This window comes from Panthera leo, chromosome B1, assembly GCF_018350215.1.
Source record: "Panthera leo isolate Ple1 chromosome B1, P.leo_Ple1_pat1.1, whole genome shotgun sequence".
Classification (NCBI taxonomy): domain Eukaryota; kingdom Metazoa; phylum Chordata; class Mammalia; order Carnivora; family Felidae; genus Panthera; species Panthera leo.
In genome coordinates, this window is record NC_056682.1 from 172,194,636 (window position 1) to 172,217,746 (window position 23,111).

Below are 23,111 nucleotides of genomic sequence, written 5' to 3' on the forward strand. Positions count from 1 at the left end.
GTTGTTTTTTATAACTCAAAATAGTTTGTTTAGTTTTTCAAATGGATCAATAACATTACCTTTTAGCTGGAGTACTAAAAATATTAATATTAAACATAGACATATATGCGAAAAAAATGAAATAATTAAGTGTCCTCAATTGAAAGGTACTTTCTCAAGTACTCCGTGGGCACTCTTATCTCCAGATTATAATTTCTTCCTTAGCAGTAAATTATAATTCTTCTGGCCACCTGGGTATAATTCAGCCTACTAGTTTCACCATTCACCAGCATGATGTTACAATAGTTAAGCATAGATCTGTTTCTTCTTGGGTATTCAGAAGGCAGATGCTAAGTGACCAGAGATTGTGGGAATCAAAGAGCCCGAACCAAGAATGTCAAACAAGGACCGACACACTCTAGTCATATACCCTGAGGCAAATGTAACTCTGAGTGCCTACAAAGGCTAACTTGATGTTTGGAGAGAGTAAGAGGTTAGAATTAATACCTATTTATATTCTCACCAAACAGTCACCAAATGTTTTAGTCCATCTACTGATGTGTTGATATGAACGTGAGCTATTCCATGTCCACAGTTCTCAATCTGGGTGAGAAAGGGACAAATGGAAGCCATCCTATTAATGTCCTGGTGTCCAAAGGCACAGGTGGACCTTAGAGAGACATTCATTCTATATAGCCTGGGTAATTCTTAGCAGATAGTGTAGATGGATCTTGAAGTTTAGCTAAGATATAAGGCTTGACCAGGGGAGCCTCACTACTACCCAATTTCCCTTGCAATATCAGAAAAGTCTAAGGCAGTAAAATATATTACATTTATGTAAAGCATCTCAAGTATTTAGCAGTGTTTCCAGCTATAACCTACCCAGCACAGGAATCTTTCGAGATGTCTGACGATTATAAATAAGCAAATTTCCTTTAACAGTTCCAACAGCCAGGAAACTTCCAATTTTTGACCAAAGAAGGAAAGACATTTGATCCCTATAACATTAAAATATCAATTACTAAAAAAAATTCACAATCATAACCTCCAAACAGATCCTTTAAAAAGTATTTCATGAATAATTTTAATATTTTTTTTTTAATTTATTTTTTTTTTTAATATATGAAATTTACTGTCAAATTGGTTTCCATACAACACCCAGTGCTCATCCCAAAAGGTGCCCTCCTCAATACCCATCACCCACCCTGCCCTCCCTCCCACCCTGCCCTCCCTCCCACCCCCCATCAACCCTCAGTTTGTTCTCAGTTTTTAACAGTCTCTAATGCTTTGGCTCTCTCCCACTCTAACCTCTTTTTTTTTTTTTTTCCTTCCCCTCCCCCATGGGTTTCTGTTATGTTTCTCAGGATCCACATAAGAGTGAAACCATATGGTATCTGTCTTTCTCTGTATGGCTTATTTCACTTAGCATCACACTCTCCAGTTCCATCCATGTTGCTACAAAAGGCCATATTTCATTTTTTCTCATTGCCACGTAGTATTCCATTGTGTATATAAACCACAATTTCTTTATCCATTCATCAGTTGATGGACATTTAGGCTCTTTCCATAATTTGGCTATTGTTGAGAGTGCCGCTATAAACATTGGGGTACAGGTGCCCCTATGCATCAGTACTCCTGTATCCCTTGGATAAATTCCTAGCAGTGCTATTGCTGGGTCATAGGGTAGGTCTATTTTTAATTTTCTGAGGAACAATAATTTTAATATTTACTTAGGAGCTGAAGTACAAAATTACAACTTAATGCTTTAGAACACAAACTAAGTGCTAAAGATATTTTGGAGATGCTAGAAGGTGATCTTACTGTCAGCTCTACAAATTCAGTGCAGACCTACGAATATGTAATAAATAAAAACATAAGTCATGATGGAATCTCAAATTTTGTTAAGATGGCTCATGATGAGATGGTTTAATTAGTCTAATGATAGTTGTAAAAGTGGTAAAAATCTTGATGAGAACACCTCATGCTTTCAAAAAAGTAGGTCCAATAACACTGTATATAAAACTGGAAACATCATCAACAATTCATCGCCTTAAATAAAACATATATTTTCCAACTCTGTCACTTTTTAAAGTTTTTATTTAAATTCCAATTAGTTAACCACAGTATAATATTAGTTTCAGGTGTGCAATATAGTGATTCAACACTTGAATACATGACTCAGTGCTCGTCATGACAACTGCACCCCTTAATCCTCATCACCTCTTTTGCCCATCCCTCCAGGAACCTCCCCTCTGGTAACAATCAGTTTGTTCTCTATAGTTAAGAGTTTGTTTCTTGGTTTGCCTCTCTCTCTCTCTCTCTCTCTCTCTTTTCTTGTTTTGCTTGTTTCTTAAATTCCACATATGAATGAAATAATATGGTATTTGTCTTTCTCTGACTTATTTCACTTAGCATTATATTCTCTAGCTCCATCAATGTCACTGCAAATGGCAAGGTTTCATTCTTTTTTATGGCTAAGTAATATTCCGTTGTGTTTATGTATACACATAAATACATATATACCACATCTTCTTCGTCCATTCATCAATCAATGGAACACTGTTTCCATAATTTGGCTAATGTAGATAATGTTGCTATAAACATCAAGGTGAACATATCCTTTTGATTTAGTGATTTTGTACTCTTTGGGTAAATACTTAGAGTAGTATGATTGAAGGATCACAGGGTAGTTCTATTTTTAACTTTTTGAGAAACTTGCATACTATTTTCCACAGTGGCTATACCAGTTTGCCTTCCCGCCAAAGTTCCCATTTCTCCACATCCTCACCAACATCTATTGTTTTTTATTTTAGCCATTCTGACAGGTACAAGGTGATGTGTCATTGTAGTTTTGATTTGCCTGATAAGTGACGTTGAACATCTTTTCATGTGTCTATCAGCTATCTGTATGTCTTCTGCCCATTTTTTCATTGGATTATTAGGTGTTGGATTTTATAAATGCTTTATATATTTTGGATATTAACCCTTTATTGGATGTCATTTGCAAATATCTTCTTCCATTCTATAAGTTGCCTTTAGTTTTGATTGTTTCCTTCATTGTGCAGAAGCTTTTTATTTTAATGTAGTCCCAAGAGTTTATTTTTTGTTTTGTTTCCCTACCCTCAGGAGACATCAAGAAAGAAGTTGCAGGGTGCTTGGATGGGTCAGTTGGTTAAGTGTCGACTCTTTTTTTTTATAAATATTTTTTTTAAGTTTATTTATTTATTATTGAGAGGGAGAGAGCACAGCTGGGGAGGGGCAGAGACAGAGGGAGACACAGAATCTGAAGCAGGCTCCAGGCTCTGAGCTGTCAGCACAGAGCCCAATGCAGGTCTCGAACCCACAGACCATGAAATCATGACCTGAGTGGAAGTCAGACACTTAACTGACCAAGCCACCCAGGCGCCCCTAGTATCTGACTCTTGATTTAGACTCAGGTTGTGATCTCACGGTTGTGAGATTGAGCCCCATGTTGGGCTCTGTACTGGGCGTGGAGCCTGCTTAAGATTCTCTCTCTCCTTTTCCCTCTGCCCCTCCCCCATGCACTCTCACACACACTCTCTCTCTCTCAAATTAAAAAAAAAAAGGTGCAGCAGCAGATGTCAAAGAAGTTACTGCCTGTGCTGTCTTCTAGGATGCTTATGGTTTCAGGTCTCACATTTAGGTCTTTAATCCATTTTGAATTTATTTTTGCATATAGTGTAAGAATGTTGTCAAGCTTCATTCTTTTGCATGTTGCTATCCAAGTTTTCCCAACACCACTGGTTGAAGACACTGTCTTTTTCCCACTGGGCATTTTTTCCTGCTTTGTTGAAGATTAATTAATCATATAATCATGGGTTCATTTCTGGGTTTTCAATTCTGTTCCATTGATCTATGTGTATTTTTTTGTGCCAGCACCATACTGTCTTGATGATTACAGCTTTGTAATATAGCTTGAAGTCCAGAATTGTGATGCCACCAGCTTTGCTGTTCTATTTCAAGGTTGGCTATTCAGGGTCTCTTGTGGTTCCACACGAATTTTAGGATTGTTTGTTCTAGCTCTGTGAAATTGTTGGTGGTATTTTGATACAGATTGCATTAAATGTGTAGATTCCTTTGGGGAGTATGGACATTTTAACAATATTTGTTCTTCCAATCCATGTGCATGGAATGTTCCATTTCTTTGTGTCATTTTCAATGTCTTTCTGAAGTGTTCTATAGCTTCCAGAGTACAGGTGTTTCATCTCTTTCCTTAGGTTTATTCCTAGGTATCTAGGATTTTGGTGCAATTGTAAATGGTATTGATTCCTTAATTTCTCTTCTGCTTCATTATTGGTGTACAGAAATGTGACCGATTTCTGTACATTGATTTTATATCTGGCAACTTTACTGAATTCGTGTATCATTTCTAGCAATTTTTTGGTGGAGTCTTTCAGATTTTCTACACATAGTACCTTGTCATCTGCAAATAATGGAACGTTTACTCTTTCCTTATTGATTTAAATGTCTTTTATTTCTTTCTATTGTCTGATTTTTGTGACTAGGATTTCCAGTACTATGTTGAATAAAAGTGGTGAGAGTAGGGGCACCTGGGTGGCTCAGTTGGTTAAGTGTCCACTTCAGCTCAGGTCATGATCTCATAGTTTGTGGGTTTGAGCCCCACATCAGGCTCTGTGCTGACAGCTCAGAGCCTGGAGCCTGCTTTGGATTGTGTCTCCCTCTCTCTCTGCCCCTTTCCTACTCAAGCTCTGTCTCTGTCTCTCAAACATAAACATTGAAAAAATTAAAAAAAAAAAAAAGTTTGAGAGTGGACATCCTTGTCTTGCTCCCGACTTTTGGGGGAAAGGCTTTCAGTTTTTCCCCATGGAAGAGGATGTTAGCTGTGGGTTTTTCATATGTGGCCTTTATTATGAGGTATGTTTCCTCTAAGCCTACTTTGTTGAGCATTTTTATCATGAATGGATGTTGTTCTTTCTCAAATGCTTTTTCTGCATCTATTGAAACAACCATATGGTTCGTATCCCTTCTCTTATTGATGTGATGTATCATATTGATTGATTTGCAAATACTATCCTTACAACCCAGGAATAGTTCCCACTTGATCATGGTGAATAATTTTTTTAATGTTTTGTTGAATTCAGTTAGCTAGTATTTTATTGAGAATTTTTGCATCCATGTTGATCAGGGATATTGGCCTATAGTTCTCTTTTTTAGTGGAATCTTTATCTGGTTTTGGTATCAAAAGAATGTTGGCCTCATAGAATGAACTTAGAAGTTTTCCTTCCTTTTCTATTTTTCTGAAATAGTTTGAGAAGACTAGGCCATAAGTCCTCTTTAAATACTTTCTAGAATTTGCCTGTGAAGCCATCTGGTCCTGGACTTTTGTTGGTTGGGAATCTTTAAATTGCTGGTTCAGTTTCTTCGCTGGTTATCAGTTTGTTCAAGTTTTCTATTTCTTCCTGTTTCAGTTTTGGTAATTTATATGTTTCTAACAATTTAACCATTTCTTCTAGCTTGTCCAATTTGATGGCATATAGTCTTTCATAATATTCTCTTATAATTGTTTGTATTTCTGTGGTGTTAGTTGTTATTTCCCCTCTCTCATTTGTGATTTCACTTATTTGGGCCCTTTCTCTTTTCTTTTTGGTAACTTTGGCTGAAGGTTTATAAATTTTATTTATTTTTCTCACAGAATCAGCTCTTGCTTTCATTGCTCTGTTCCATTGTTTTTGTTTTTTGTGGTTTTTTTTAGTTTCTACATCATTTATTTCTGCTCTAATCTTTATTATTTCTTTCCTTATGCTGGCTTTAGACTTCATTTATTGTTCTTTTTTCTAGCTTCCGCTAGGTGTAAGGTTAGGTTATTTAAGGTTTTTCTTGCTTCTTGCGGTACACCTGGATTATTATATACTTTCCTCTTAGGACCACTTTTGCTGCATCCCAAAGGTTTTACACCATTTTGTTTCCAATTTGATTTGTTTCCATGTGCTTTTTTTATTTCTTTTATTTCCTGGTTGACCAATTCATTGTTTAGTAGCATGTTATTTAATCTCCATGTATTTGTTGTCTTTCCAAATTTTTTCTTGTGCTGACTTCTAGTTTCACAGCATTGTGATCAGAAAAGGTACGTGGTAAGACTTCAGTCTTCTTGTATATGTTGAGGCCCATTTTGTGACCTAATATATTATGTATTCTGGAGAATGTGCCATGTGCACTTGAAAGAATATGTATTCTGCTATTTCAGGATGGAATATTCTGAATATATCTGTTAAGTCCATCTGGTCATTCTAAGCCATTGTTCCCTTTTTGATTTTTGTTTAGATGATCTATCCTTTGGGGTGCCTGGATGGCTAGGTTGGCTGAGTGTCTCACTTTGGCTCAGGTTATGATCTTAGGGCTAATGGGTTTGGGCCCTACATCGGGCTTTGCACTGGCAGCACAGAGCCCACTCAGATTCCCTGTCTTCCTCCCTCACATTAAAATTTTTTTTGATGATCCATTGATGTAAGTGGGGTGTTAAAGTCCCCTACTATTATTGTATTATTATCGATTAGTTCCTCTATATTTGCTATTAATTGTTATATATATTTGTGTGCTCCCATGCTGGGTGCACAAATATTTATAATTGTTAAATCTTATTGGATTGTCCCCTTTATTATTATATAGGGTCCTTCTCTGTCTCTTGTTACAGTCTTTGTTTTAAAGTCTAGTTTGCCTAGGGGTGCCTGGGTGTCTTAGTTAAGTGTCTGACTTCAGCTCAGGTCATGATCTCGTGGTTCAGGAATTCAAGCCCTGCATTGGGCTCTCTGCTGACAGCTCAGACCCTGGAGTCTGCTTCGGATTCTGTTTCTCCCTCTCTCTGTCCACCCCCAGCCCCACTCACGCTGTAGCTCTATTTCTCAAAAATAAACATTTAAAAGAATTATAAATAAAGTCTAGTTTGTCTGATAAAAGTATTGCTACTCTCTCTTTTGACACCCATTTGCATGATAAGTGTTTCTCCATCCCTTCACTTGCAATCTGCAGATGTGTTGAGGTCTAAAATGAGTCTCTTATGTGCAGCATATAGATGGGTCTTGTTTTTTTATCCATTCTGACATCCTATGTCTTTTTTTTCTTAATGTTTATTTTGAGAGAGTGCACACATGCAAGCAGGGGAGGGGCAGAGAGGGAGAGAAGAATCCCAAGTACACTCCACGCTGTTAACATAGAGGCTGATGTGGGGCTAGATCCCACAAACTGTGAGATTATGACTTGAGCTGAAATCAAGAGTTGGATGCTTACCTGACTTAGCCACCCAGGCGCCCCATAACATCCTATGTCTTTTGATTGGAGCATTTAGTCCATTTACATTCACAGTAATTTATGATAGTTGTGTTATTTATTGTCATTTTATTACTTTTTTTGTAATTGTTTCTGGAGAGTTTTCTGATTCTTTCTTGTCTTTCCCTCTTTCATGTTTTGCTGATTTTCTTTAGTGATATATTTGGATTTCTTTATTCTTTGCATGTTTATTAGTGGTATTTGATATACTGTTACCATTAGGTTTGTATAAAACCTCTTTTGCAAATAGCAGTCTATATTAAGTTGATGGTTGATTAAATTTTAACCCATTCTTTTCTCCTCTCCTCCCCAAGTTTTAGGTATATGGTATTATATCTTATATCCTTTTTTTGTGAGTTCCTTGACTGATTTTTTTTACAGAAATGTTCATTTTTACTGTTTTTGTGTTTCCTGTCTTTATACTGTCACTTTTGGTTTCTCCTTTCCATTCAAAGGGTCCTTTTAATATTTCTCACTGGGCTGGCTTAGTTGTCACGAACTCCTTTAGTTTTATTTGGGAAATTTTCTATCTCTCCTTCTATTTTAAATGATAGACTTGCTGGACAGAGTATTCTTGGCTATAGATTTTTCCTGTTCAGCACTTAGCACTTTTTTTTTTTAATTTTTATGTTTATTTATTTTTGAAAGAGAGAGACAGAGTGCAAGTGGGGGGAGGGCAGAGAGAGTGGAAAACACAGAATCCAAAGCAGGCTCCAGGCTCTCAGCTGTCAGCACAGAGCCTGATGCAGGGCTTGAACTCCTGAACTGCAAGATCATGACCTGGGCTGAAGTTGGATGCTTACCCGACAGAGCCACCCAGGTGCTCCTCCTGTTTGGCACTTTGAGGATATCATGCACTCGCTTCTAGCTTGCCAAATTTCTGTTGAAAAATCTTCTGCTAGCCTTATGGGTTTTTCCTTGCAAGTTAAGGACTATTGTCTTGCTGCCTTTAATATCTTTTCTTTATCATTATATTTTGCAATTTAATTACAGTATGTCTTGGATTAGGCCTGCTTTGGTTGGTTTTGATGGGAGTTCTTTGTGCCTCTGGATCTAGATGCCTGTTTCCTTCCCCAGATTAGGTAAGTTTTCAGCCATTATTTCTTCAAATACATTTTTTGCCCCCTTTTGTCTCTTTTCTTCTTCTGGGACTTCTATAATGGGAATGTTATTATATCTGATGGAGTCACTGAGCTCCTCAAGTCTATTATCATGTTGTATAACTCTTCTTTCTTTTGTTCAGCTTCATTACTTTCCATTACTCAGTGATTTTCTCTCACTGAGAAAAGATGGGTCTTCTTTTCTCAAGCCCAGTGAGTATCCTTATGATTGTTGCTTTAAATTCTCCATCAGGCATGTTATTTATATCTATCTCACTTAGATCTCTGGCCGTGACCTTATCTTGTTCTTTTGTTTGGGATAAATTCCTTGTCTTCTCATTTTTTTCTAAGTCTCTGCCTTCTTTTGTGTGCTATTAAAGCCAGTTAAGTCTTCGGCTTCTGAAACTAATGGTCTTATAAAGAAGACATCACATAGCACTCAGGGCCTGGTGCTTCAGGGAGTGCTTCCAGTGTGTGTGCATGCACTGTGCTGTTGTGTTTTGGCTGCCCTATCCTTCAGTGAGTCATCTGCAGGGCTCTGCTTGACTTCTATGCACAATGTTTGGTCCCTGATCTGATGTGGCAAGTTTTAGTCTGCTTGTGAAATGAGACCTGTCACTACTTCCACCAGAACTGAGGCCCTGCAGCACTCTCTGCTTAGGAGACACGGTGTGGGCAGAGGTTTGTGATGGTCTTCTGGGGGAGTGCCCTGCCACACTGGGACTGAGGTGTGACTGAGAAAAGCAGTTTCACTGGAGCACAGGGGGTGCTTAATATAAGTTAGGCAGCCAGTATCCATGCTGCACTGCTTCCACAGGTGACTGTGTTTATGCTGTGGAGAGAGAAATGGCACTGACCAGCTCCTTTGTTCCTGGAGATGTATCTCCGTGAATGCTGTCTCTCGGGGACATGCTCTAAGAAGAGCAAATGATCTCCCAATTTTGTGGCCCAGTCTCTCTTCAGATTGCTGTTGCCATGCTGTATGCCCCAGGTTGTTTACCTGCCTTCTCTCAAGGAGCAGGGCAGTACCCTCTAGGCTCTATCCTAGTGAAGCCTGTTGACCTTCAAGACTCCAGGCTTTAAGCCCCATTGGTTGCAAGAACTCATGAAAGTCAGCCCTTCTCATTTTCCAAGCCAATGGCTTTGGGGAAATGTTCTCCTTGTGCATTCCCCTATATGCTCCTCTCTCAGTTGCCCTTCTCCATGACCACGCTCCTTCCCCTTCACAGCAGCCAGGATCCATTTCTCCACTAAACCATGTCTCCACACTTCCTATCTTTTTCAATGTGGCCTCCTCTCTCCCTTTAGTTGTAGAGTCTGTTCTGTCAGTCTTCAGGTCGATTTCTGGGGTATTTAGGATGTTTTGATAGTTATCTAGTTCTATTCATGGAACACGGTGAGCCTAGGGTTCTCCTATTCCACTGTTATTCTCTGTCTCTCCAAACTCTGTCACTATCAAGGGTAGCTCACTTAGAAAGAGGTAGAAAGCACATTTGCCTACCACCAGTTCTTATGTACATTCTAGGATCTACTGGTTGAACTTTTATATAATTCTTTACTACATGGAATCAGGACTCCTTGGAAAGTAGTAGACTCCTTTCCATATGTTGAGGAAAAAAATCACAATGGGTATAGAAAAGTGGTTCTGAAAATGCAATCACAGGACCAGCAGCAGCATCTGGGAACTTCAGAAATGCCACTTCTCTGATCCTACCCCAGACCTACTGAGTGAGAAACTCTGGTGCCCAACTATCTGTGTTTTAATAAGCACTCTGATGCACCTAAAGTTTGAGAACCACTGATAGGCCATTCACTGCAGAAAATAACACTGGTTTCAAGAACATTTGATACCTAGGAGACAAAAGTTCACCTAAAGTATATAAAAAGTTAGTTGTAACAATAGAAGGATGTAGTAAATGTGTAGTTAAAAAAATTACTTCTGGGGGCACCTGGGTGGCTCAGTTGGTTGTGCATCCAACTCTTGATTTTGGTTCAGGTCATGATCTCAGGGTCTGTGAATTTGAGCCCTGAATCAGACTCTGCACTGACAGTGAGGAGTCTGCTTGGGATTCTCTCTCTCCCTCTCTCTCTATTCCTACCCTGCTCATGCTGTCTCTCTCTCTAAAAAAATAAATAAACTTAAAATTGTTTTCTTTAATTACTTCTAATAAGAAGTACTAATATACCAGGCTGCTGGGTTTCATGTATTAAGCATATATTTTTAAAAGATCAATATGCATGTTTCTCTTAATGTTTAAGCAGGCATGACAGCTGTGAGAATGTCTCTCAGATCTCCAGCTATGGAAAGTGTAACTGACCAATGTCCCCAGATGCTTGGCACTGGAATCCATCACCTCAATCTGCTGGGGCCCACGCCCTCCCCCAGGCTACTTCCAGAGAGTAACTGAGTGGACACGGATACTGTTGAGGCCCATTCCCAGGAGACACAGGATTTCTCTGATGGGTTACTTTGGCTTAAAGTCTCCCCAGAGGCCTAGCTGACCTTTCTTAGAACTGAGCTGCAGTCTAAGACATTTCTACCTAACCTTTCTTCCTTCCCTCTCCACTTCACGAGGGTCAGATATGCACTGTGGTCTGGTGGCTCTTCTAACTTGCCCCCTCAAGGTTCCCCCACAGTTATTTCTTATAATAAATCTCATACACTCAATCCTCTTTGGGAGTCTGCTTTTTAGAAAACATGAACAGAAAGAATTGTGAGCAAGCTAAATAGTACCTTTAGACATTAAATATTAACTAATATTTAATTGGTTCCACCTTAATGATAATTACAATAACATCTACCATTCACTCAGTTCTTGGTTTCATGCCCAGGCATGACACACAATTAAACCTCACAACTCTGAGATGATATGAGGAAATGAATCTGTGGGAAGATAGACAGCAGAGGAACATACACCAGTCTGAAACACTGGAAATTATGCTTTTTTCTTCAGGAGAGAATGTGGTCTCACTGATGCTGAATTTGGTTCAAGAACCAGTACTTGATGTTTATAAATATTCTCTTGAATGGAAGAACAGAAAGTACTTCAAATCTTTTGAAAAGTGATGCATACCCCAAGTGTAAAAGGACAGAGCAAGAAATGTTAAGACTTTATAATGGGCAGACAATATCAACTGTGAATGCACACCTCATGAGTCAATTTTGAGGGAAAGGAAAACTATGCTAAGGTTACCTTTGGTCTTGTTCTGCATGGCCACCTTTCTTCCTCTGGGTTATTATTATTCCTTGGTAAATTGGAAATTTATAGTCTTATAGTGTGTGTGTGGCCTACCTGCATGCCACATGACACCATGAGGCAGATATTATTACTATACTCGTTCCATATAAAAGAACTTGGGATTTAGAGAGAGATTAAGCAACTTGTTGAAGGTTGAACTACCAAGTTTCAGTTGTAAATAAAATTTGCTTTTCCATATGTCAAAATGGTTTCTATTTTAGCAGAGACCTGTAATTCATTCTGTTTTCCAAATGTATTTTCCATTTGGGAACTGTCCCACCTTTCATCCCACTCTTCACCTGGTGGGATTTTCAATCCCATGGCACTGTGTACCCTACTCAGGGACCTTTTGAGTAACTGAGTGGACAGGGTGATGTGATGGGATATGCTCTTCTCTTTGGCATAACTTGCTGTGAATGATATAATGTAAGTCAATAGCTGGCAGTAGCCATGGAAACAGTCTGATTTAGAATAAGTCAATACAGAGAAAGGAAGAGCTAAGAGCTAGTCTTGATTGCCATCACTAGAACCCCTAGATCCAACCATGCCTGTGGCCAATCCTATCTCCAGATTTTTCAGATATTTTGTCTCATCTTTGTACATTTTAGTCTGTTCCATAGAAAGCAACTTCTTAAGAAGCTATTTATATTTTACAATTATAACAGTTTTACTCTAATTGGGCAAAATCAATAGAATTATATGTAACAATAAAAAATAAATGAACTTTCTTTCATAATAACTCACAAATGCATTTTTATAATGATAGCAGTAAGTATTGTTAGTATCAAACCTACAAATAATCATATTTCTTTCTTTTTTATTTTGAGAGAGAGAGAGAGAGAGAGCACACGCGCATGCATGTGCATGAGCTGGGGAAGAGCAGAGAGAGGGAGACAGAATCTCAAGCAGGCTCTGTGCCATCAGCACAGAGCCTGACATAGGGCTCAAACCCATGAACCATGAGATCATGATCTGAGCTGAAACCAAGAGTTGGACACCCAGGTGCCTGCAAATAATCATATTTCTAAGTGAAGATTTAAAATAAAAAAGTTATTCTTACCTCATGCCACTGTCTAACTGGCTGGTTTTATTTGTGTTGGCATCCCATAGATAAATGCAACTAGATTTCTCTGCAATCACTGCTAGGATATCTCCATCTTTATCCCAATCCATAGCAACACAGTTACTTTTAAAAAAGAAAGCAAAATATCACTATACATTTTCTTACAGCAAGGGGAAGAAATTTAAAAATCTATTTGTGATTTTTATTTATAGCAAGACCAATGTACTTTGAATAGGTCATAAACTTTCTAAAGTGAGAAATACAATTCACTATTCACTGCTTAGATTACACTAAGTTAAAATTTTTGTTGTTATTGAGAGAATGGGAAGAATTTAAATTCTATTTTAAATATAATTTATATATACTACATTAAATATAATTACACATAGTAAGTTAGCAGATTTTTCTTAGATCCTATAAAGAACCTGGCCTTTTGGTAAGACAAACTCATCAAGTACCTCTACAAAGAAATCACATCTGGAATCAAGAGGTAATTTGTATGACCAAATGTCAACAGGTCACTTCAGATTTACAGAGAAAGAGAAGGTACTGATAAAAAATGAAGTTATATCTACACAAATTGGGTATAAAACAGATCAAGGTTGGGTAGATGTGGGATTGCAAATAATGGAAAAACTGGATTTTGAAGTGGAAAGAAATGTTATTTTCATTTTATAACAGAATTAGAGTGATTTGATTAAAATGACAAAAGTTATAAATAGGAAATGCTTTTTTAAAAATGTTACAATTGAAAATTATTCCAAAGTGTTTATCATAATTCAAAAACTTCCTTGAGAATTAACTTTTTCTTCTCTGATTTTCATTTTGAGACTCTGCTCTTGGATATCGGCTAAGCCATACTCAGTTTTATAGTTAAGACAATTATTTCAAACACTTTATTCTTCAAAATTAATTTTCTCTAATATTTTCAGAGATTAGGGGAGTTTGGAAGAGGGAAGCTTTCAAATTTTTGATAAAATCATCTAACAAAGGCAATACATAAAGCTATTTTATTTATCTGCAGATCCTCTGTCAGTTGAATTTAACTATGATAAATACAGCAAAATAATTCAGAGGTAAAAAAAAATATATATAGCTAACATATAACCAATAGAGGTCACAGAGATCATGCAAAAACCCCATGCAATTTACTCAAAGAAGGTCCTTACTAAGTGCCTTTTTGTTTTTAGACATAATTACAACTATTTTGGCTTCTGTTTTCCATAATATAGAAAACAAAAGCAACAGTTAAGAGGCGATGGGAAACACCAAAATGGTGGCATCAGGTGAGTGGGGCAGAGAAGGAGGTGGGAAAGGCTGTCAGAGACCAACGGAAGTAAAACAACCTTTGCAAAGATGGTGGCAGTAAACCACAGAAAACAGACATGAATTTAAAAAGCATGGCAGCATAAGACCATTTAGATGAGGAACTCTACACACCTTAATAACCATTGAGACTATCAACAAAATAATACAGGTAATTTACAAAGAATCATCAAAAATGCTTAAGTTATATTTTGTGTAATCTAGAATGATTTCCTGAAAACAGAATGTCTTTGTCATTTAAAAAGTATGTGGAAAGTAACTATTTTCCAACAATTTGTGAAATGCTATAGGGATGTGGATTTATCTTCTCTGCCTATACACACACACACACACACACACACACACACACACACACACAGGCTTATTTATAATTAAATAAGTATTCTTCCATATAGACTCATTTATAATTATACTTTAAGGCTTCCCTGTGAATGTATGGAGGTTATAAATATTAACTCTATCTGTTTACATGTTTTACTAACAACTTATGTATAAAAAAATCTCTTTGCCATAAAAAAAGCAAAAGAGGAGATACAGATTATATATATGTGGTAAAATTCTATTTGATTATAGTTTTAAGGCAATACTGTTTTTATCTTTTAGGAAACAAAGCTTGAAAAAGTTTTTGACCCACCTCTGTACTTACCCAGGTAAGTTAATTTCACTTCTTTTCTGACCATGGCGATCAAAGATTTTCACAATATGATCAGCTCTAAAAGCAATTAGAACACAAAAACATAATCTAAGTGTTTCTTTTTATTTATATACATTAAAAAAAATTAAGCTGCCATTCAAGTGATTTCAGTGATCTCTCATGACAGTTTCATAATTTGTACCTACAAAGTTATTACCAGGGAAAAGATTTTATGAACTGTGATTTTTTTTTAGGTTTATTTATTTATTTTTGAGAGAGAGAGTGAGAGAGAGAGCAGGGGAAGGACAGAGAGAGAGGAGAGACACACAATCCCAAGCAGGCTCTCCACCATCAGTGCAGAGCCCAAAGTTGGGCTCAAACTCACAAACTGTGAGATCATGACCTGAGCCAAAACCCAAAAGCCTGATGCTTAACCAACTGAGCCATCCAGGCGCCCCTGAACTGTGATGTTAATGAAGATGAATGTATTACTTTTCCCACTGTACAACCACCATACAAGAACTTCTACTAAACAAATGGTGTGATAATACAGGCATACAAGCCTCTGAAGTCAGGATGATTTACTTAAAGCATTCATTGATTTCTTACCCTGTTACTGCAAGGTAGTTTCCTGATGTTTTTTGCCAGGTGAATTGTATTGGTGTGCCAAGCCCAGTCCTTTCTATCAGTGAGAAAACACGCTAAAAAGGCAAACGCAATTTTTATATTTTCAAAACATACAATTAAGGGTTGGTCAAAGACACCAAAACACGATCATGAAAACAGTAGAATTCAGGATGGTAAAGGCTTATTGTTAGAACTTATCCAGAAAAAGTCAATAATATAACAAACAAAATGACTAATCAGATCAACCAACCAATCAAAAAATTTCCACACTTTGGCTGTTAAAGTATGGACCTTAGTACACATAGGAAAGCAGTTATAAAATTTGGTTTTAAATGTTTTGAATATTAATTTCATGAAAATTATAATTTTAATGTTTTATATGTTAAAGAGTAAAATAACTTAAACTTGAATTTAGCTAATAATCATTAGCTAAGTGGAGTTTAGCATGGCATGGAGTTTTTAAACTTAACAAAACTACCATTTAAAAAATCTTAAGCATGATAAAAATACAAATGTCTATCCTTCATTCAAAATTATTTTCTTCCTTTACCCATTAGTTATACTTACTTCATCATTAAGTGCTTAATTTTGCTATTGGGTGGACAGTGTATCAGCTGAGAAGCCTTTCTTTTCACTTAGTCAAGAACTGGGGTATCCAATATGGAAGCCACAAACCACAGGTGGACTTGAAATTTTATTAAGGGCTTGAAATGTAGGTAGTATGAATTTAGATGTGTTGTAAATATAGAATACATACACATTTCAAGGACTATGAAAAATGTGAACTATCTCATTGATATTTTATATTGATTACATATTGAAACAATATTTTGGATATACTAGATAAAATAAAGTATATTATTTAAATTAATCTTACCTGTTTCTTTTAAAACATTTTAATGTGGCTACTAAAATTTTTAAATTACATTGGCTCACATTAAATTTATATCAAACAATATTGATCTAAAACTATTAAGAACATAAGCTTGAATGAAAAAATTTAGATTTTAATATTAGGTTAAATTATAAATAATTAGGTTAAATCATAGACCATATCTAGGCATATGAAGTTTAAATACTACAGCTGGCTTGGCAAGGCTAGTGGCTACACAAAACTCATCCAATGCTCAAAATTAAACACCAATCAATAGGCATTTGGTGTGTTAAGTGGATGAAATCCACCTCTATTGAAAACAGGTGAACCTCTATAATCAAAGGTGCATTCACATTTTGTGGAGCAGGAAAACACCTTGAAGGAAAAAAAAAAAAGCATAAAGGCATCTTTTGCAATTTTGTGACAACATGACCTAGAACCCCTTTATTCAAGCGATGCATCCTTAAATTTCATTAGCTTCATGGTCGCGCTCTTCTAGTTGTGACCTTACAGATTATTTTTCTTCAGTGGAGCTATATATACATGCTCCATATACAGTACACAGGAAAAGTGCTAGCTTTACAACAAGAAAACCAGATTTAGGTTTTGCTTTTTACTTACTAGCTGCAGGGCTTAATTAAAACAAGTAGCTCAAATTGCCTCAAGCACAAAATTCTCAACTGTAAACCAGGAATAATATCTTCTCCCTTCTGATACTTCATAAATCGTGAAGTGAAGCTTTAGAATTGTGAAGCTTTAGAAATGTGATGATTACCGGTCAATTCCAATTTCCACGCTAATAGCCACGAGGAATCATTACGACTTAATTACTTTTTAAACTGAGCTATCCATTTCTTGTCAGATCAGGGCTGTACTATCGCTGTAGTAAAGCGGATAGGTGAATCGGCAGTAGCCACTGACGTGGAATAGGGTTCACTAGAAGCCCAAACCTAGGAACGGTGCGTGCAGAGGATGATGCTCTCGAGGGAGACCTGCGTGTGCAAGTGCAGTTTTCTCCGTGAATAATGTACATTAGCCACTGAGTGATTTCTACATTAGATCAGTCACTGGCGATATAATTTGACATTATTCTTTAGGAAGCTTTTCACTCTTTTAAAGGCGCTGAGTACGGCTTGCTAGAGGCTCAGCTGCAGGAAAAGCAGCGGCTGGTGACACCCAATCCAGTCAATTTCAACGCAACCTCCCAAACGCAGACCGCTCTTTCCGCGGTGTGAAGTTCCTAGTCTCTTCTGATCCAATCTGCTCATTTCGGGCCATGCCCGCCTTCCCTCTGCCCGCACCACTTCAACTCTGTTCGCGGTGCCAGAAATGAGGCCTCCCTCTCCGCCTTCTCCTCCTCTCCAGTTTTCTTTCCTTTCCCTCCTTCCTTCAACTTCGCTGCAGCTGTCCTCCCCCCGGGCCACCGGCTCTCTTCCCCCCTCCTCTAACGCATTCAGGACGGGGGAGAGGGCACAGGCTCCTAACCTCAAAATGACGCTCAGCGGGCTAAGAGCCAGGGGTCGCGTTTTCCCGCCCCCACCCCCGGGGGTTTGTAAGTTATTTACCTTCATCTCAAGGCTCGAGCGGCCGCGCGATCTGGCAAATGCGCAGGCGCAGCGGGCCTCCACCAAGAGGGCTAACGCGTTCCCGTCACCCAGGAGACCGCAGGAACAGTAACCAATCAGCGAGCACTAGCTGAAGGGCGGTGCCTCGTGGGGGTCCTCCTCAGGGGAGGGCGGGAGGCGCGGACTGGAATCACGTGACTCTGGCGGACGTAGGCAGACTCGCGTCAGGAGGTCTTGCGGCTACATGATTTCCTGGTTGAGCTCTGATTGGATGAATCCCGGGGACTTGCTTGAGGGAGGTGGGTTCTGTGAGCCCTGAAAGGCGCCTGCGTAAATTTCGTCTGCTGGTTAGTAAGATGCCCATGGTGGCGGGTTCGGGGCGCCGAGAATCAAGAAAACGAAAGGGCACTGGATGTTGGATGAAAGGAAAACGGGAATTTGCTCTTGGGGCAAATACTCTTACACAGTCAGCGCAAAGAGGACTTGGATGGGCTCGTGTGTCATCTTTTTTTCCTTTCCAGGCTTCTGGTCTAGAAGAAATAGGATGTGAGAAGTAGGTTTTTTTCAAGGCGTTAATAGGACAACTAAATTGGGCAAGAAAATGAGCACTAATTGCTTCTTTAGACTTTGGACCTGGCAGCTTTTCTCCAAATAGTATGCCCTACCATAGATCTGTGCGTTATTATTTAGCATATGAAAGTACTTCTTTTGCCAAAATGTCTGAAAGTGCTGAACAATCCACCCTTTTCTTTTCATCATTAGGTAGGAATCTTATTGACCTGCAGGAAATGAAATGATTTCAAAGAACTAATGATGGGTGTTACATTCTCAAGTAGGGTACTGTTCCCTGGCGTGGGGGTGTTGTTTAATTTACGTTTCCCTTTAGTTTCAGGTGCAAGACCTATTCATTAAAATGAAGATGTCAATAGGTGACTGAAAAACAAAAAGGTTAGAGAAGCAGAAGTTCAGAAATTGCCCATGCAACGTCTAAAAGAGTGAATGGGACTTTTTGGGTTTGAGAAATGTAGGTGTAAGGGTTAAATTGTAGTGTAGGGCTAATGCTTAGCTTGAAAAATAACAGCTTTGTGTGGACACTGAAGGTTAAGAGATAACAGCCTTGCTTTGCTCTGGTAAACTACGCCTCATACTCTTGTAAATTAGGCTTCACCAATTAAGGAAACAAAAGTTCAAAGAAAAGAGCATCAGAGGCAGGGTCAAGGAGATCCACTGGTTGCAACTTAGAGGCAGAAAGTCTAAAGTAAACACCTCATTAGGCAACTGTTTCTAACTCATCTGGAAACTGTTTCTTTGTTCTGTTCCCAAGTGATGATAAAACGATGTGATCGGTTATAAAAACTCTGTACCCCGGCTGTTCGGGGAGAGTATTGGTCCCGATCGGTCGGCCTTGCCTCTCATTGTAATAAACTTTGTTGTGACTGTCACTGGTGCCCATAGCATTGTTTCAGGAGTCGTGTGGATGCAACATAGGGAAGACAAAATTTTACCTCTACCCTCTTAGGGTTTTTTCAGCTAGACCTGACCTAAGACAGATTAACAGAAATTAATTTATTAAGATAAATTAACACTACAAATTTATGTGTTAGCTGACATGGGAGCCATCCTAAGGGAAAGACCCAAAGAAATGATGACACCTACATACATACTTTTAAATTAGGTTGAACAAAGCGTGGCAACTGTGGGAAAGCAATTAAACGATATGGTGAGGCTAAAGAAAAGTAATTTTAATAAGGCCTGTTTGTATAGACTCTCAATTTCAGCTTCTTGATAAGGATGCTATTTTGCTTCTTGTATAGGGAGGGTATCTTTCACATGGGAGTTTTTAATGCCCTGTTTTCAGAAGAAGAAGATTAGAATACTCTTGCATCTGCTGTTTTTTTTAGGTACCTTCTGGCTCAAAATAATCCTTATGTCAAAGTGGTTTATTTTTGAATAGCATATTCTGCCACCCTTTAGGAGAAGTCTACATAAGGAGAAATACAATTAGGGCAGAAAAAAATTAAACTCAGGAGAGTGTAGAGTCCTACAAACCAGAGGAAAGCATTTCAAGAGATTCAAAGTAGATATTATTTATTAGACTATTGGGTTTGTCTCAGAAGAGGAAGTTAATGTAAAGTGATAGAGTAAGGATATGAAGAATTGAAAGAAATCAACTTAAAGGTAGGTAATTAGGCTTACTGGTTTTTTTTTTTTTAATGGGAATTTGTTTTTTAGTTACAAGTTCCATATCTTGTCATAGGTCTCATCAGATTTTCTACTTCTTTTTGAGTCAGTTTTGATAATTTGTGTCTTTCTAGGAATTTGTCCTTTTCATCTAGGGTATCCAGTTTGTTGGCATACTGTTCACAGTATTCCTTTACTTTATTTCTGGAAGGTCAATAGTGACATCTCCTCTTTTATTCCTGGTTTTAGCAACTTGAGTGTTTTCTCATTTTTCCTAGCTAAATATGTCAATTTTGTTGACCTTTTCAAAAAATAAATTTTGGTTTTGTTGATAAGTTTGTGTCCCTCAGAAAGATATGTTGAAGTCCCAACTCCCGGTACTTGTGAATATGGACTCATTTGGAAATAGGGTATTTGCAGATATAATTAAGATGCCATTAGCATGGCCCTAATTTAATATGACTTATGTACTTACCAGAAGAGGGAGGACACACAGGGAGAATGCCATGTGACAACAGAGGCTGAGATTGAATGATGCAGCTGCACCCAAAGAATGCCAAGGAAGTTGGACTTCTGGCTTCCAGAACTGTGAGACAATAATTTCTGTTGTTTTAAGCCACAGTTTGAGGTATTTTTTTACAGCAGCCCTAGGAAATTAATACAGATATTGGTACCAGAAAGTGGTGTGCTACTGTAACAAATATTTAAAATGCAGAAATGGCTTATGAATAGAGGCTGGTAGAATTTTGAGGTACTTGGTATTAAACCTAAATTGCTTTGAAGTCATTGTTGGCTGAAATGTGGACATTAAAGGTACTTCTAATGAAAGCTCAGACAGGAGAACCAAATAGGAAGTTTCTGGGGTTTTTAGAGAATACATAGATTGTCATAACAGAATGTTGCTGAAAATAGGAATGTCAAGATGCTTCTGGTGAGGTCTCAGATGGAAGTAAGGAACATGTTATTGGATGCTAGAGGAAAGTTGATCCTTGTTATAGAGTGGTAGATAATTTGGCTGAATTTTATTGTGTTGGGTGGAAAGCAGAACTTGTAAGTGATAAACTTACATATTTAAGGAGATTTACAACTAAGGTGTTTGAAGGCACAGCCTAGTTTTTCCTTGCTGCTTATGGTAAAACGTGAGAGGATGGAGATAAGTTGAGAGTGAACTGCCAAACACAAAAGAATCAGCACTTGGTTATTTGGAAAATTCTCAGCCTATCCAGATAGCATTTTCTGGAAACAAGGTCAAAGGTATGGACAGACAATGAATTGCTAAAGAGTTTAGGCATGTGACTTATGGATCCAACCATGCCAGCAAAAACAAAGATTAGTGAACTTCAAGATATGGCAACGTAAACATCCCCTTGTGCCCTCCTGCACCCCCACCTCCCCAAAAAACCCAAAGGCAACCACTGAGAGATGTATAGAGTATCATGGAATTGTGAAAAAACATCAAGAGCCTAATTTATGTGTAATTGGAGTCCCAGAAGGAGCTGGGGTGTAAGAATAGAATATTTGAAAAAGTAAAGGTTGAAAAAAATCCCCAAATTTGATGAAAATGATAACCACCAATCCAAAAACTCAATGAACACTAAGCATAAGAAACATGAAAAAAAAAAAAAAAAACTAAAAAATTATTTAAAACCTGTGATGAAAGAAATTCTTAAAAGAAGCCAGATTAAGGGTGCACCTGGGTGGCTCAGTTGGTTAAGCATCTGACTTCAGCTCAGGTCATGATCTCACGGTTCTTGAGTTTGAGCCCTGCGTCGGGCTCTGTGCTGACAGCTCAGAGCCTGGAGCCTGTTTCAGATTCTGTGTCTCCCTCTGTCTGCCCCTCCCCCACTCATGCTTTGTCTCAAAAATAAACATTAAAAAACTTTTTTTTAATTAAAAAAAAAAAGCCAGATTAAGAAGATATATGCACATAGAAGCAAAGATAAGAAAATGAGCAGACTTCTTGTTGGACATCCTGCAAGTCAGAAGACAGTGGAGCAACATACTAAAGGACTGAAAGAAAAAAGCTGTCCATACAGAATTCTATACCCAGAAAATAGATCTTTTCAAAAGTGAAAGTGACCAGCAAATTAAATCCAGCAATATATTAAAAAAAAAAATGTACATCACAACCAAGTGAAATTTATCCAAGGAATGCAAGCATAAATCAATATCTGAAAATAAATTTATGTAACATGCAATATTAACATAATAAAGGACAAAAATGCATGATCACATTAATAGACAGAAAAATACTTGACAAAATCCCAAACCCTTAAAACTCAACATTCATTCATGATAAAAATACTCAATAAAGTAGGAATGTAAAGTAATTTCCTCAAACTGAGAAAGGTCATCTATAAAAAAAAATCATATAACTACTATTGTATTTAATGGTGAAAGACTGGATGCCTTCTCCCTAAGCTTAGGGGGGAAAAAAGGATATCCACTCTTGCCACTTGTACTTACCATTGTATTAAAGGTTCTAGCCAGGGGAGTTATTGAAGAAAAGGAAAAAGACCATCTAGATTGGAGAGGAAGAAGTAAAACTGTGCAGATGTCATTACCTTGTACATAGAAAATTCCAAGGAATACACAAAAATCGTTATAATAAACAAATGAGTTGAACAAGTTTGCAGGATACAAGATCAACACACAAAAAGTCAATTGCATTTTTCTTTTTTTTTAAATTTTGTTTTAACATTTATTTATTTTTGAGACAGAGAGAGACAGAGACAGAGAGCATGAACAGGGGAGGGTCAGAGAAAGAGGGAGACACAGAACCTGAAACAGGCTCCAGGCTCTGAGCTGTCAGCACAGAGCCCGATGCGGGGCTTGAACCCACAGACCACGAGATCATGATCTAAGCCAAAGTCAGACGCTTAACCAACTGAGCCACCCAGGCGCCCCTCAATTGCATTTTTCTATATGAGAAATGAACAATCCAAAAGTGAACATTTTTAAAAATCTATGTATAATAGCATTAAAATAAAATACATAAATTTAACAAAAGTACAAGATTTGTACACTAGAAACTACAAAATCTGCTTAATTAAAGAAGAAAATAAATGTGAATACATACCACATTCATGGATCAGAGACTTAGTATTCTTAAGATGGCAATACTCCCCAAATTAATGTACAGATTCAATAAAATCTCTATTAAAATCCCAGTTATCTTTTTTGAGGTGAATTGACAAGGTGATCCCAAAATTCATAAG

At 37.7% G+C, this 23,111-nt stretch overlaps 1 protein-coding gene across 2 annotated transcripts in view; it reads right to left on the reverse strand.

Moving 5' to 3' along the window:
- Positions 1-17,777, reverse strand: part of WDR19 (WD repeat domain 19) — a 113,770-nt gene extending 95,993 nt beyond the window's left edge. For both annotated transcript variants that reach the window (XM_042936595.1, XM_042936593.1), the window contains exons 1-5: positions 17,713-17,777; positions 15,256-15,347; positions 14,659-14,724; positions 12,684-12,809; positions 862-977 (exon numbers count right to left, since the gene is read on the reverse strand). In XM_042936595.1, the coding sequence (XP_042792529.1) occupies positions 862-977; positions 12,684-12,809; positions 14,659-14,724; positions 15,256-15,347; positions 17,713-17,718 (406 nt within the window). In that variant the 5' untranslated portion in view covers positions 17,719-17,777. The remainder of the gene's footprint in view (positions 1-861; positions 978-12,683; positions 12,810-14,658; positions 14,725-15,255; positions 15,348-17,712) is intronic.
- Positions 17,778-23,111: the final 5,334 nt, after the last annotated feature.